Source organism: Branchiostoma lanceolatum, chromosome 12, assembly GCF_035083965.1.
Source record: "Branchiostoma lanceolatum isolate klBraLanc5 chromosome 12, klBraLanc5.hap2, whole genome shotgun sequence".
NCBI lineage: Eukaryota > Metazoa > Chordata > Leptocardii > Amphioxiformes > Branchiostomatidae > Branchiostoma > Branchiostoma lanceolatum.
Genome location: NC_089733.1, coordinates 13504360 through 13519115, shown reverse-complemented (window position 1 = coordinate 13519115; position 14756 = coordinate 13504360). Strand labels below are relative to the sequence as shown.

Here is a 14756-nt window from a genome sequence, read left to right as displayed (position 1 = left end):
CATGCATGAAAGACGCGGCGTTTTTCATCGGCCCTCCCGAAGTGGTTGACATATAGCCTCTACCAGGCCCCGCGGGATGGCTGGAAAAATAGTAGAAATTTGCCTAATAGAATGAATAGTGTGCCAAGGGAGTTGGCTACGGAGAGAGGGTCCAATATGCCATCGTCCACGGCAAACTATCAGACCCCTATAGCAGACTATTATATTAAACTCCTCTTTCATGTTTTCTATTGTTGTCTATTTGGCCAGTTTCTACTCTTTCCAGCCGCCTCTGGAGCCTGGTAGAGGCTAGTTGACATACGCACTGATAGATCTCTAAACCAGCAGACATCAGTGGGACGGAAGACCATGACATTTTTGGCGACAACTTAGGAGCGGAGCCGTTAGTATAGTGCTACGATTGATTTGCAAATATTCTAGGAATTCCACGAACGCATTCGATCCCCAGGGAACTCGTTTTCAGAGCTACGCCTTATTTTGACTGTCACATTTTTGGACACAAGAAAATCGTTTCGATCTTCCCTCCTAGCGTCTGCTTGGAGATAAGTGATGCAGTAACGCTAAACAAAGGATACGAAATCATCTCCTGATTCAAGAAGGAATTGAGGAACGAAGTCTTTTATTGTGACTTACCCCAAACCAGGGCTAATTGCATATACTCGAGAATTACGTTAATCAATTTGAACTATAGGTGGCTAAGCTCTATTTAGTACATGTGCATCTCTCTATTTCTACTGTAAAATCTACAACTTTCCACAAAATGACTCTCATCTTTTTCTCTATCTAGTAATACGATACATGTACAGTAGTGGCAGATTCACTGATACAGAGAAGTGGTAATTATGTTGATTGATGATATTACAGTACTTTCTTTCCCTTGCGCTTGCATGAAAAACGCTTACAGTGATATCACTCGATATATTGTTCCATTATATACGACACTTAATTTACGCCACCAAACATGGATACGTCACATCTACTGTGCTGCCGCCGTACGAAAGGAAATATCTGGTTTAGTGTTACTTGTCTAGGCATTATGTAGTACGGCACAGGTGCTTGCACGAGACACTTCAATATATATAGATATATCATATATAGCCGTCGTCATGTTGGTGTGGTGAACCAAGATGGCGGCGGTCCTTTTGGAACACATTATGTGCACTCGGTCATTGAGTCGTAGAAAGGAGATCTTCATAGTCTGTTGCACTCTTAGTTACGTTATCTAGAGGCAAATAACAAATTGTTTAGCACAATGAAATCAACTGTTAAATACATTTTTCCACACAATGACTTCACACTCATCAGTTTACTCAACCAACATGGCGGACATTGAATTACGTCATCGTCACGTTACTGAAAATGTTCTATCACACAGAGAGGAGACTTCTTAGACCATCGCGGGTCCATTTGGTGCAGTGTTTTCTGCTTCATCTTCGCGGGGAGGATCATGGTTAGACACCACCGGTGCCATCTCGTGGGCCTTCCCGTCATCCTCTGCGCTGTAGGCAGACGATGCCGGACAGCAGAACGAACCGCCCCTGAAAGATTTGGCACGACAATTTAAAGAGAAAGGAAATCCTCTCACGAGATAGTGCTTAACATATACAAATCTAATACACTAACAAACCTTCTCGTTTCTCCTACGAATGGAAGGCAGTCACTGAGATGACAGATTTCACCACCTTCAGCCTGGAATCCAAATCTAATATAGCTCACTAGTCTCGGTTTGGATTCCAGGCTACACCACCCTACCCATACTGCCTTCCAGCCCCGAACGCCTGCTGTTTTCTTGAGACTTGACTTTTCGGGTTGCTTTTCATAACATGTTTAGTTCATTTTCAAGGTCACTGAAAGTATTTTGTGACCAGACGCAGCTACATCAAACAATGAATGTCCACCACTCAAAACAACAATTCAATTCTAAGAACGTAGGGCTAAGAACCGGAACCAACTTACTTTCCGAAGGCCTCGGCTTCTTCCAGAGTTTGTGCCAGAGGAAAGTTCAGCGTTTCCGGTAGAATCAGGCACAGGACACCTGCCACAACGGACAGCCCGCCGAATATGATGTAGGGCAGAGGCCCCCAGACGTCCATGGAGAGGGCGATGAAGGGGGAGACGATACCGCCAACTCGGGCCCACATGGAGGCCACGCCCATTCCGAGATTTCTTCAGAAAAAAGGATTAAGTTTGAAAGTTGTGACTGTCGCAAGAACTTGCGTGTTTATCAAGAGCTAGATCCACAAGATCATCATCACCATCATCTTCACCGCTTTTCAGGAGGGCCTGCATGCCCCTTTTACGTAGAGCGTAATCGGCCGTTTTAATTTTACGTAGAGCGTTGCCAACCACTCCATAATTTAGCGTAGAGCGTAGGGGGGGCTTTCTGAATTTAGCGTAGAGTGTAGGGAGGCTTTCTGAATTCAGCGTATTACGTAGCCGGCCCTCCGAATTTAGCGTAGAGCGTTGTCGGGACCCCCCCCCCCCCCCCATGCAGGCCCTCTTTCAGTCCTTCCACTGAGGCGGGCAGTCATTGCTTTCCACAAGATCATAATCATGCAACAATAACCCTCCAGTCTCAGCTGATGCTCGTATATGTTTTATTATGTGATCAATCACTATTACGTAGACTACTATACCAGTGACGGCCGGGCCTCACCTGATGACGGTAGGGTAGAGTTCTCCGGACCAGATGTAGATGACGTTGAAGCTGCCAGAGATGCCGAACTTCCCCAACATGGCGAGAACCGTCGCCACAATGGACAGGTCTGTACAAAAATGATAGTGGGACAGTATAAAATCAGCATATTTCACACGACGAAAAGGAAAGTCAACATCAAATAGTACTGTTTTTTACAGGATAATATCCATCAATTAATGGACAAGTTTGAGGGTGGTGTTGCAAACTCTGGCGATGTTCAGCTTCATTTCATTTTTGTCGTCAATGGCTACTGCAAGCAATCATTCAGTTCCATACGTTTCTTTCTATTTTCTCCTTTTGTTCCTTCTTTCCTTCTTTCTTTATGATCTTTTTCTTCCTTCCTTCCTTCCTTCCTTCCTTCCTTCCTTCCTTCCTTCCTTCCTTCCTTCCTTCCTTCCTTCCTTCCTTCCTTCCTTCCTTCCTTCCTTCCTTCCTTCCTTCCTTCCTTCCTTCCTCCCTTCCTTCCTTCCTTCCTTCCTTCCTTCCTTCATTATTACCTTTATGCAATGTATCATTCACATTTTTTTTGGTTATTCAAAAAAATAACATGTAACTTATCCTATTTTACCTTTCGGTACGAAGAGAACAGAGATGCAGGCCAGGCCGCCGCCTATCATGAACAGACAGTGAGACGGTCGCCTGCCCCACTTCTCCACCAGGACCATGGACACGGCCAGGGCGGGGTACTCCACCAATCCGGACACGGTAAAGTTAACGTAATCATCTCCTCCCAGACTCGAGGTGTTGAGAGAGAGGCCGTAGTAAACCATGGTGACGACAGCCCTGTGATAGAATTATATATAAAGTTACATTGCAAACAACTTGTAACAAACCGATTCAGACAAAGCAAAATACAGCTAAGTTAGTAGGTCCCCTTCCTACTGGATTGAGACCGTAAGCGAGTGGAGCGACCAAAATTGGATTTTTATGACCCATGACTTTAAAATTGGAATATGATGTAAACGTATGATTTGAGAGACAACAAAACATAGAACTTACAAAATACCCTTCTTCAAAATTCGTTTGAACTACCTATTAGACTCAATGGTTGCTCAACGTGATGGATACCATCCTCAGATTGAGCCTGCAGAGGATGGTACCCAGGCTATAGCTAGTCTCAGTGGAAATGGAATGTTGACGAATGTAGGCTCGTTGATATCCTTACCAGTTGATGAAGATGATGACAGACTTCTTGGCCATGTTGGGAGTGCGCACAAGGTCACGGACAGAGTAGAAGTAGTCTGGCTTCTCTGGCTCATCATCGGCCGGCTGGTCCTTAATGATAAAAACAAGAACATTAGAAGATATCATGCAGGCGTTTCGGCACCAGGCCCAAGACAACTCGGGTTAGGGTTCAGGTTAGGGTTAGGGTTAGGGTTGAGTTAGAATTAGGTTTAGGGTTCCTAAAAGTAGAGATTGGCATCCTTTTGACGGCGAAACAGTCGTATTCCCGGTGCAGAATCGTCCTGATCGGCAAGAGGTCGAACTGTTCAGGAGCCGAAACATCCTAAATTCCACCAGAGCGGCTATTCATTTTACCTGAACTCATAAAGCACCTTTGCTCTACCTGAGATAGAAATATAATCTTCTGAAGACTGCATTTCCAGTGACAATGTCCACGTTACATTCGTCAAATCTGATTTTTTGTGTGTTTTTTTTTTCAAGCACTGAATTGGAAGTCAGTATCGGCCTTCGGAAGTCGTTAAACATGTTTAATAAAGATTGATGGGAGAGCGTTGATTAGTTGTTGAAAAATATATTTCGAGCCTATAAAAGAATCAGTTAACGTTTACATTGTTATAGCTCATGGATATGTACGCGGAGTGATATTCGTCTATCCTGATATCACCTCTTCTTTCAGCATATCATTCCACAAAGCCTCGGGAAAGTCCACGCCGTTCTTTTCCGCCATCTTCTCTACAATTTCGCGGGCCTCGTCCGTACGACCTTTGACCAGCAGCCATCTTGGAGACTCCGTCACCAAACTAGAGGTACAGATTTGAACAACCGTTAGTAAGTTGCGATGGCAAGGATGTTGCCAATGGTAATTTAGAATTGAATGTTTCAAAATGGCAGCTTGACAGAGCTGTGATTAACACATACACACACACACACACACACACACACACACACACACACACACACACACACTCACACACACATACACATACACACACACACTCACACACACACACACACACACTCACACACACATACACATACACACACACACACACTCACACACACACACACACAAACACACACACACACAAATACACACACACACAAGGCACGTATACTTACAACCACAGCGGTAGCCAGACAATCCCAGGCAGAGAGATGATGAGTTGTAACATGAGCCAAGTCCGCACGAAGTAGGCTATCCCGCCCATGATGATGTATCCCAGCACGAACATACAGTACTCCAGCGTACCGACGAGCGTTCGCTTCGACGGCCCCACAACTTCTGACACTGTGTGAATCATTAGATAATTAAGAAATGTTCAAGACATCTTGGTAGCTTCTTAGACATGTTGATCTCCATTGTATGGGGCCCAGGGACATGCAGGACAGGTGATGGGGAGTTAGTTAGCTGGACAAAATCAAAATGAATACACTATATCCAGTTTCGCAAACATATGAAGCCAAAATATGCTTAGCAAACACGAATACGACTTGTTATGAAGGAGAACAATAGCTAATGTGCTGCAAATGCAGAAATGTTCGCGGTGGTTTTATGCTCGCGGTTTTCGCTGTGAACTCTTCAGCCCACCTATGACTGTAGCGCTACCATTGTTTTAAACGTGAACTTAACACCAACGCTAACAATCCACTTTCTCCCTACCGAGAAATGAAAACCACGCGAACTTAAAGGCGTTTATAATTACAGTATGTGTCTAAGGGGACCATGAAGGTATATCTTTGTTACTCAGTCTCAGAAGAGGCCATTTTTTGCGCATTCTATATCGTATGCAGCTTCATTTGAGAAGACACTTCTTTGTCGTTTGAGAAGACATTACTGATTTGTGATTGGGTCACGACTTCAAGGGAATACGAAAGAAAATGTGGTGATTTGTGATTGGTCCGGACTCCCAGGGAGAAGACATTTAGATGTTTGTAATACTGATTTGTGATTGGTCAGGACCTCCGAACATGACGTCATTTGAGCGGAAATTACCGAGAACGAAGCAGATGACGTAAGCCCCGACTCCGCTGGCGCCGATGAAGAACCGAAGCACCACGAAGGCGATGTAGTTGTGTGCGAAGGAACAAGCGATGCCACACAAACACTGCAGCGCGACAACAGCGAAGTACACGATCTTTCTACCGACTCTGAAATATAGAAAAACAAATAAACATCTGCATCAGCAAATACGAAAAGGTTAGCGTTTTGATTCAATTCACTTCATCACAATATGGCTCGTTAGCTTGTAAAAGTTTGTAAAAGTTAATTTCCATGGGGGCCCAGCATATACAGGACAAGACATGTTACATACAGTCAGGAGACAAAAGTGGACCACATTTAGTTTGTCAAAACAAATCATTGTCCATAAATCAAAGTCTTAGCCGTCCCAAGTCAAACTCAATAGAGATCAAAACTTGAAGAAGAGAAAAGGTCTAACCAATTCCTAACTCTCATGCTGATTGGTTTAGAAAAAGATTATATTGGAAGAAATCGTCTTACCGATCTGAAATGTCTCCGAAAACGAGGGAGCCGACCAAGAACCCAACCATGTAGATGGACTGCGCCATCTTGGCCAACCATTTGTTCCCGCAAACGATATCGCTCTGTGAAAATATTTGTGCCTGTCAAATACAACTGCAAAACCTTACAATTAGCATGCAAGCAGGTGTTCCTAACATAGGCCCGATTTACACGCGTGTTTTTGAGCAGAACTGTGCAAGAAGCCCCGACAGCGTTTCCTGGTAGGAAAACTCCACTTGAGCAGCCCAAAGCTCTCCACACACAGCCCCAAGTCGGCTCCGAAAACTTGTGTAAATAGACTGCTAGATCACGATGCAATCGCCCAAACTTGCAAATACAATATCCCATTCATTGGGCGATTTAAGACATTAAAGAAACGCGTGATACTGGCATCATTTGTCCGAAAGTAACTTTACAAAGTTTCAAGTCTTACCAATTCCCAAGGGGGCTATGAGGGCCCGGCGATAATTGTCTGTTAATTGACCCAATTATATTTTCTCTAACCCTTTGAAGGCTATGTACTCAATAATAACCCATTAACACAATTTAAGGGTCAGGCGATCACTTTATAATGTAATAGAGAGCAAGTCAGCAACTAAGGAATCGATCAAATTTAAAGAAATCGTTTTTCAGCGTCAGCCTGGCAGTTTGCTGGTTGTTCACATTCTGGCAATTTCTGGATTGAAAATTGAGCTAGTTTTCATAAAGCAATTAAGAACTAGAAAAGAAACACCAAAACTATTTGTCATAAGCAAAGCAGCATTTCAGAACATGCGGCAGGGTTACCGAGTATGCCTCAAGTTAAAGATTTAAGCACTACTCAGAAGGTACATGTCATTTCTGCTTTGACATTGATCAAGAATGTGGGCTTCAAGAAGTACGATGGCCCACAGCGACAACATTTCTTCGCCTGTGCAAACCATTTGGTTATCTTCGCAGAAGTGTGGTAACTGTACACTTTGACCCCAAAGAATTATACTTACGTCCTAATGACTTCATTTAGTTGGTTACATTTTGGTTATCATGATTTGTTATCAACATTTTTCGTATATTGTTTCATACAATCTTCTTTTATTACCTTAATTACAAATTATGTTTTGATTTACATCTTTTTAGTCTTGACCTCTGGCCCCTCCCACTGTGATCTTTAGTTCATTTATCTAATTTTCGTGTTAATTCAGTTGTATATTTTGCTGTACATTTAAGTTGATGTACATTTTTTGTTTATTCATATGTTTTTAATTTCCTGGTCTCCAGGAAGAGTAGTGAATGTATTCACTAATGGAGATCTAAATAAACCAAACCGAAAAAAAGGAGTCAATTATCAGAATTCTTCTCTTGTACCATAGAGGACTTTGGAATTTCTCTTCACGGCGTAGCCAGAGTCAATTTGACAAACCCTGCGGGAGTCCCAATCACAGCAGAGAAGAGGGTGGGAGGATGATCTTCCCGGGTGATCTTATCTGACCTCCCAAAAGGCTCCCATGCATCTTGGGCTGGTCACTAGCACGTGTGCGAGTAACATTCCAGGCATACCAACCCGGCATAGCTGGGATTTATGGAACTAAATGCATAATATAACTGTTTGGCGCGCTCCTGGAGCGTCGGCAAAAAGAATATCTAAATAAGACTGAGATTTACCTCCATCGTGATGCTGGCTTTATACTGGCTCCGGTCGTAATCCCAGCCGGCATCGCACGGCTTAGTGGTCAGGTTCGACATCAGCACGTCAGATGTGTCGTTCAAACCCCCATTGGATAGAAGTGCATCCAAATCGTATCTGAATCAAACGTGTACATGAAGACATAGTGGCATGAATGCTCGTGTGTGTTGATGGTTATTAGCGCTAAAGTAAGGTTAATTTTGTTTTCAACACGTCAACCTGTGACATTGAGGCATGAATATGCTCATGCGTGTTAATGGATATTAGCGTTATTTTAAGGTCAATTTTGTTTTCAACACATGGACCTGTGACATAGTGGCATGAATGCTCATATGTGTTGATTTATAGCGTTGTAGTAAGGTTAAAAATTTGTCTTTAACACGTGAACCCATGACGCATTACCGAAGTCACGTGTTCTAAAGCGGGTATCTCATCGATCCGCGCCTGCTTGCGCCTGTTTGCGAAAGACCTACGCACACCGTGAGTCACCAATCGGCGCCAGTTAAAAAGTAATATGTCAGGTTCAAGGTTTGTTTGTTTGTTTGTTTGTTTGTTTGTTTCTTTGCATGTATGTATGAGCCATTGGCTATTCATGAGAAACTCAAATCGGCATGTCTGGACGAAGTAGTTCAAGTCACCTAAGTGGTAGGCTAGTCACCCTTAGAGTCGGCTGAAAATTTAGTGACTGCATCTGTCAAAAACATCACTCGGACTGAATAGTCAGAACACGTTTCACTTTTCCGATGTTCTATTGATATGAAGCATTAATGTTCAAAACGAGTATTTGTATTCATTAGCAATGGAACAGGTCATTGCACTGGGTCAGCCAAGGCAGCTCTCGCTGGTAAAGGCTGACCCATAAAAATGCAGACGAGTAACCTAGTCACCATTCTCCTTTGGTCAGCTTAGAGGCGTCCTACCCGGCCCAGTCTGCTAAGCACTAGGCCTCTTTCTGTCAGCTTGTCTTTTTAGCAGGCCTTTCGAATTTTCGCTACGAGTAGCAAGGCTCTTTAGCACTAAGGATAAGGAAGAGTATTTAGTAACAGGGAAGGTCCTTCAGCACTAAGGACAAGAAAGGTTCTTCAGCACTAAGGACAGGGAAAGTTCTTTAGCACTAAGGACAGGGATGGTTCTTTAGCACTAAGGACAAGGAAGGTTCTTTAGCACTAAGGACAGGGAATGGTCTTTAGTGACAGGGAGGGTCCTTCAGCACTAAGGACAGGAAAGGTCCTTCAGCACTTAGGACAGGAAAGGTCATTCAGCACTAAGGACAGGAAAGGTCATTCAGCACTAAGGACAAGAAAGGTCCTTCAGCACTAAGGACAGGAAAGGTCCTTCAGCACTAAGCACAGGGAGGGCTCGTTAGCACTAAGGACAAGGAAGGTTCTTTAGCACTAAGGACAGGAAAGGTCCTTCAGCACTAAGGACAAGGAAACGATCAAATTGAAGTCCGTACACCACCCCCGTGCGCGCTAATCTCCCTGGGCGGGCGGGCATCACTCCCAACATCGTAGAGATACCGGGAAGCCAACGATGGTATGATTACCAGGCTAGAAACGAGGGAAGTAACAGAGGAAGTGGGGTAGTTCTTATTACCGGAAGTAGGCCAATCCTAGTCTCTGCCAGACCAACCGCGCTGGCTATAGGGAAAACATTTGCCGGGGGACTTTGGCCATGGAGGGTTTCATTCGCAGGCGCAGTTAGGATTGCCTATTAGACTCTCTCTCCGCAGCCGACTCCCTTCATACAAGTCACTCTATTTGGCCAATTTCTACTATTTTCCCAGCGATCCGCGGAGCCTGATAGAGGCTAGGCCAATCTTGTGCCAAGGTAGAACTTCCCATCAATAAACTATTACGCCGGCAAGATGAATTTTTGATAAGGGCAATGTGTATAACCTACTTCACCACCTTTATGACAGCACCATCAACTAATTATGTTGTAAAACAAGTAATTGGCCCATTGATTGCACTTCCTTTGCCGGAATCAGGTCAGTCCGGTACTCGGAATGTAGCCTCTACCAGGCTCCGTTGATCGCTGCGAAAATAGTAGAAATTGGCCAAATAGAGTGAATAGTATGCCAAGTGTACTCGGCTATGGAAGGAAGGTCAATAGGCGACCCATCCGCGGAGCTTGGTAGAGGCTGCTCAGAATACTTGATCCAATCAGAGCGAAGCTTTTGAACACATCTAGGGTCGATAAGGACTTTGCCCCTCCCCAGAAGTTTCTTTATGCATAATTAAAGGAAGCGTAAAGTCTAATTCTAAGGTTCAGCGTTCAGGGAAACCCTCCAGCTTACGCACCACACCCTTATCAAGCTGTAACATTGTTTCTTTAATTATCATGGCACATGAGCCAGAAATATACATTTTGGGGGTGAACATAACCAAAACATGCCACCCGGAGACATACACAGGCCTAAAAAAACATCCACGGAGAGTAAAGCAAGAAATCATGGTACAATTAGCCTGTTGTCCTTTTAGCAGAGATTGTGGTACCATTAACCTGTTGTCCTTTTAGGAGAGATTGTGGTACCATTAACCTGTTGTCCTTTTAGCAGAGATTGTGGTACCATTAGCCTGTTGTCCTTTTAGCAGAGATTGTGGTACCATTAGCCTGTTGTCCTTTTAGCAGAGATTATGGTACCATTAGCCTGTTGTCCTTTTAGCAGAGATTGTGGTACCATTAGCCTGTTGTCCTTTTAGCAGAGATTGTGGTACCATTAGCCTGTTGTCCTTTTAGCAGAGATTGTGGTACCATTAGCCTGTTGTCCTTTTAGCAGAGATTGTGGTACCATTAGCCTGTTGTCCTTTTAGCAGAGATTGTGGTACAATTAGCCTGTTGTCCTTTTAGCAGAGATTGTGGTGAATTTTTTACCTACAGGTATGATCAGTCATTGAACCTTTCAAATGACCCGGCTACTGTGTTTACCAGACTCGTAACTGGCCTTATTGCTGGCCGAGAGAGCAATAAGAAAAGACATGTCATAAGAAAAAGAATACGTCCGGAGGGAGTCTGCAATGGAGGCTTACTCTTAACTTCGTCACCAGACTGTTTGGCGAGCCTACACCCCGCGCTCCTCGGCTGTCAAAGAGCCATGGGCCGCTTACACCACTGAGCCTTCCTTGGGGAATGTTTTGCCCCGCCCCGAGAGAATACTGACACGGTAACAGTACCGAGGAGACCCGGGTCAGGCCGGCGATGGGTTGATGGCTCAGTCCCAGGAGGAATTGCTGGCACAAACATCATATACTGGCCTTCTGGCATGTGTCAACATGCAAAAACAGGGCCTGGCGTTTTGATAGCCGTGAAGGCCAAAGGCAATGCCATGTGTTTGTGCTGAAAGTTGTATTTTGTTGCAAAGAGCTTTCTCAAATGGGTGCTTTGAATTTACACAGAGAAACCAAGTTTTACGCTCTGCAGTATTAGAAGCACATCGTAAAGTTGGCGAATTTTGAAGTGCTATAGTCTACAGATTGCCGTGGTAAGTTGAAGTGAAACAACAAATCATAGAATAACCGCTGCGTATTTTAACATATAGGTCTTCTATCTATTCATTGATACCTTTAAAAGTTCGTAAAGAACTATTCACGTGAACTTTTTACCGTCTGCGACGAGTACAACTACCACTGAATGTAAAACCCATTTACGACAAACTACCAGGGACCTGCCCTGTCTTATAGTTATATTTGTGTTGTTGTCTATCGGTGACTTCCACAGACATTTAATGGAAGGTATGCAGGCTGTTGTAAAATGGTTTAATCGATGCCTCTTACAAGATAATCTGCGCATAGATACTGTGGAAAGGTGCTAGAAAGACACGATTTAACCTGCAAATGTTGAAGACTAAGTGGCAGAGCGCTAGCCTTGTGAGACGACTCGAAATTTGATTCATGTTCATAAAAGTATGCTTTCTTGATTTCAGACCAACTCAAACAGTGAGAATCTATAGTCCTACCCAAAGAGTGACGATGACTGGAACGCAACTTTTACAAATTTGGCCTGAACATATTGCCGCAGACTAAAAAGCAAGCTCGAGAAATAATAAAGGCCACGCATTAGCATTAATCTAAGTAGACTGCCACTATCATTATCTTTCGACAAAGGAAACTTAACTATGTATAATTCAGGATTACGTTCTAATTGGTCTTTTCTTTTCTGATAGCATCTAAACTATAAGGAAAGGACCACTAAAGGAAACTCTTTCCAGTATCAGATTGTTCATTACAAGCACAAAATGCCGCTACACAGCTACAAACTTCATTACCTTGATGCTATCACAGCAGAAGGGCGTTTACACATCCAGCACTTAGGTGATACAACTTGGAAAACTGATCAAACACTTAATAGTTTGAGAAGGGACGCTTTTTCGTTCTCTGAGACAGTGTTCTGGAATTCTCCGACTATCTCGCTTAGCCTTTAGTACACTGAAGTTGTTTGGCACCCAATTTCCTATTGGTTACAGAATTAGGCAGCAGGGAGAAGGTTAAAACCGGCCACAGTAACAACACTTTGCGAAGAAATGTACGAAAAAGACTGCCGACCAAATGAACATTGGTGTTCAAAGTTAATCCCTTATATTGTTGATTAGCTTTGTTTTGCCTATCCCTTAGCTGTAATTGTTTGCTCTGTTTAGTTTCATGTTGAAACTAAAAGATCTATTTGTATTTGAGAGAGAGAGAGAGAGAGAGAGAGAGAGAGAGAGAGAGAGAGAGAGAGAGAGAGAGAGAGAGAGAGAAATGATATTGACATCAGTACCAAAATTCCCAACACAATTTAGATTACAACGATATATCGAAAACTCAAACCTTTCACAGCTGCTTCGTACCGGATTCCCGTCGTCGTCCTCCGTCCACGGGATGGTCATGTTCAGCTTCTCGGGCTCGGTCCAGTTGTACCGGGCCGCCAGCGCGTTCCCTTCGGGTGCCCTGCACCTGTGTGCCGGCGTGGCCGCCAGGAACACCATGGCCATGGTGTGCATCCCCATCGTCAACACCGGGAGATACAGGAAGAAGCACATCTTCTTCTGGTAAGTTCCAAACTCACCGACGTGTTTGAGGATTTTGTCGTAATCAACCATTTTAACCGTGCTTTGGTCCACGAGGTAAAATTGTCAGTCCTACTAATTTCAAGTCTGTTGATGCCCGTCGAATGGACGAACTTCCCCGAAGCTTCAAACTTATATAAACTCTAGCTTCCAATTAATTAATGATTTCGTTAATTGGAGTTGAAAGATGTGTCATCCGGTAAGATTGATATGTTCGAGTCACAGACTTTTACAGGTACGATCAATAATAATAAAATACATTTATTGTACTCAAGGGCCTAGGTACACATCGCGAATCGTATGCCTTAAGAAACACATAACACACATATATCAAGAAAACTATAAACAACAATACACGAGTTAAACATATATAGTACACAAAAGTGTTAGACTGAGCTAAACGAGTATAGTCAACTTCTTCTCGTTGCTTTGCACATGTGTAAATGTGGGAATAGATAATGTTTCTTGTACAAGGTTTGTCTAAAATCAATAATCAGTAAACTCCATATTACTTGACTATTACAATTTGTATCCAAGCTGCTTTATATGAGTCCTCTACCTATGCCTTATTACCTTTCTTTCATAGTCAAATGTTTTTAAGAACGTTATTCTAGTGTCACCTCAATTTCATTGATCCTTCTTTTAATTTGGAACCGCTCATGTCTTTGCGAATGACACCATGTAAGATTGTAGATCTGACACTGGATACATAAAGGCGGGTGGGCTAATTGTCATTAATGACTACTTAAAACACACAAACTCTACTTCATGCATGCATTATTTACGCTAATTGTCCAGCAACGCGCCCTCAATTCCCAACTGGGTTATTCTAATTGATAACGGCAGGAAACTGGGGCATAGTTTAAGTTTCCTCCTAGATTCCTACATTCAACCAATCAGGCCACGTCATACATCCCTGGTCGCTAGTCTGATATCCTAAAAGTTTAGGGCGTTTTCCTAACCAATCCGGATGCTCGTAACATCACAAATCGTCTACGGATCATGTCGTCATGGCACACCAACTATCATTCAACAGAGACGAGGGGCGGTATAAACTTCCAGTCACTTTTGACCGTCACGTGTTAGTGAAACCTTTGCGACCATTTTTCCGATAACTTACTTCTTTTGCATAATCTCGAAGCAGATCTACCAGTAGCAAGACAGAATCAATGGAGACTATCTTTTGCAAGACAGTATCAATCGTGACCATCTTTTGCACTCCCCCAGCGCTTTGTTTACTTCTATCGCCTGTCTCAACGTTTACATCCGTCGTGACAGTGTTTGCACTGAACATATGTCGTACATGTCACTATGCATCCTCAGCGTAGCCCGCTTACGTTCAACAGAGACAACCATACTCTCCCGTATGGTAACATACAGATCAAGTACAATATGACAACACGTACTTAGTTGGGTGAACTCCTTCGAGGTCAATAGAAACATTTGCGCTGCTCTTCTTCTGGTATCGGAATACGTAAATTATTTAGGAAAAAAATACCAAACCGGCAGACTCAATGTCTCCAAAATGTAACTTGATACCGTTTTCGAACTCAATGTCAAGGGGTATGCGTTGTGCGAGCGTAAATTAAGAATGTCAACGATAAACAGGATACGAAACAGGGATCTGTGGTACTTTTTACAT

The 14756-nt window shown here is 43.3% G+C and overlaps 1 protein-coding gene across 1 annotated transcript; it reads right to left on the bottom strand.

The window, feature by feature from the left end:
• Window positions 1-602: 602 nt before the first annotated feature.
• On the bottom strand, window positions 603-13194 carry LOC136446185 (organic cation transporter protein-like). Its single transcript, XM_066444498.1, has 11 exons — window positions 12876-13194; window positions 8046-8184; window positions 6384-6487; window positions 5877-6031; window positions 5003-5171; window positions 4548-4683; window positions 3864-3973; window positions 3267-3481; window positions 2657-2765; window positions 1957-2166; window positions 603-1538 (listed from the first exon to the last, which is right to left on the bottom strand). The coding sequence occupies exons 1-11, from the start codon at window positions 13145-13147 to the stop codon at window positions 1388-1390; spliced, it is 1770 nt and encodes a 589-aa protein (XP_066300595.1). The 5' UTR covers window positions 13148-13194; the 3' UTR covers window positions 603-1387.
• Window positions 13195-14756: the final 1562 nt, after the last annotated feature.

Excerpts from the sequence above, each read along its gene's own strand:
- LOC136446185 (XM_066444498.1), bottom strand. The coding sequence starts at position 13,147 with ATGGTTGATTACGACAAAATCCTCAAACACGTCGGTGAGTTTGGAACT. Across the intron at positions 4,684-5,002 it reads GTCTGGCTACCGCTGTGGTT|TTTGGTGACGGAGTCTCCAA; the intron begins GTAAGTATACGT and ends CTGTACCTCTAG. Across the intron at positions 2,167-2,656 it reads CTCTACCCTACCGTCATCAG|AAATCTCGGAATGGGCGTGG; the intron begins GTGAGGCCCGGC and ends TTTTTTCTGAAG.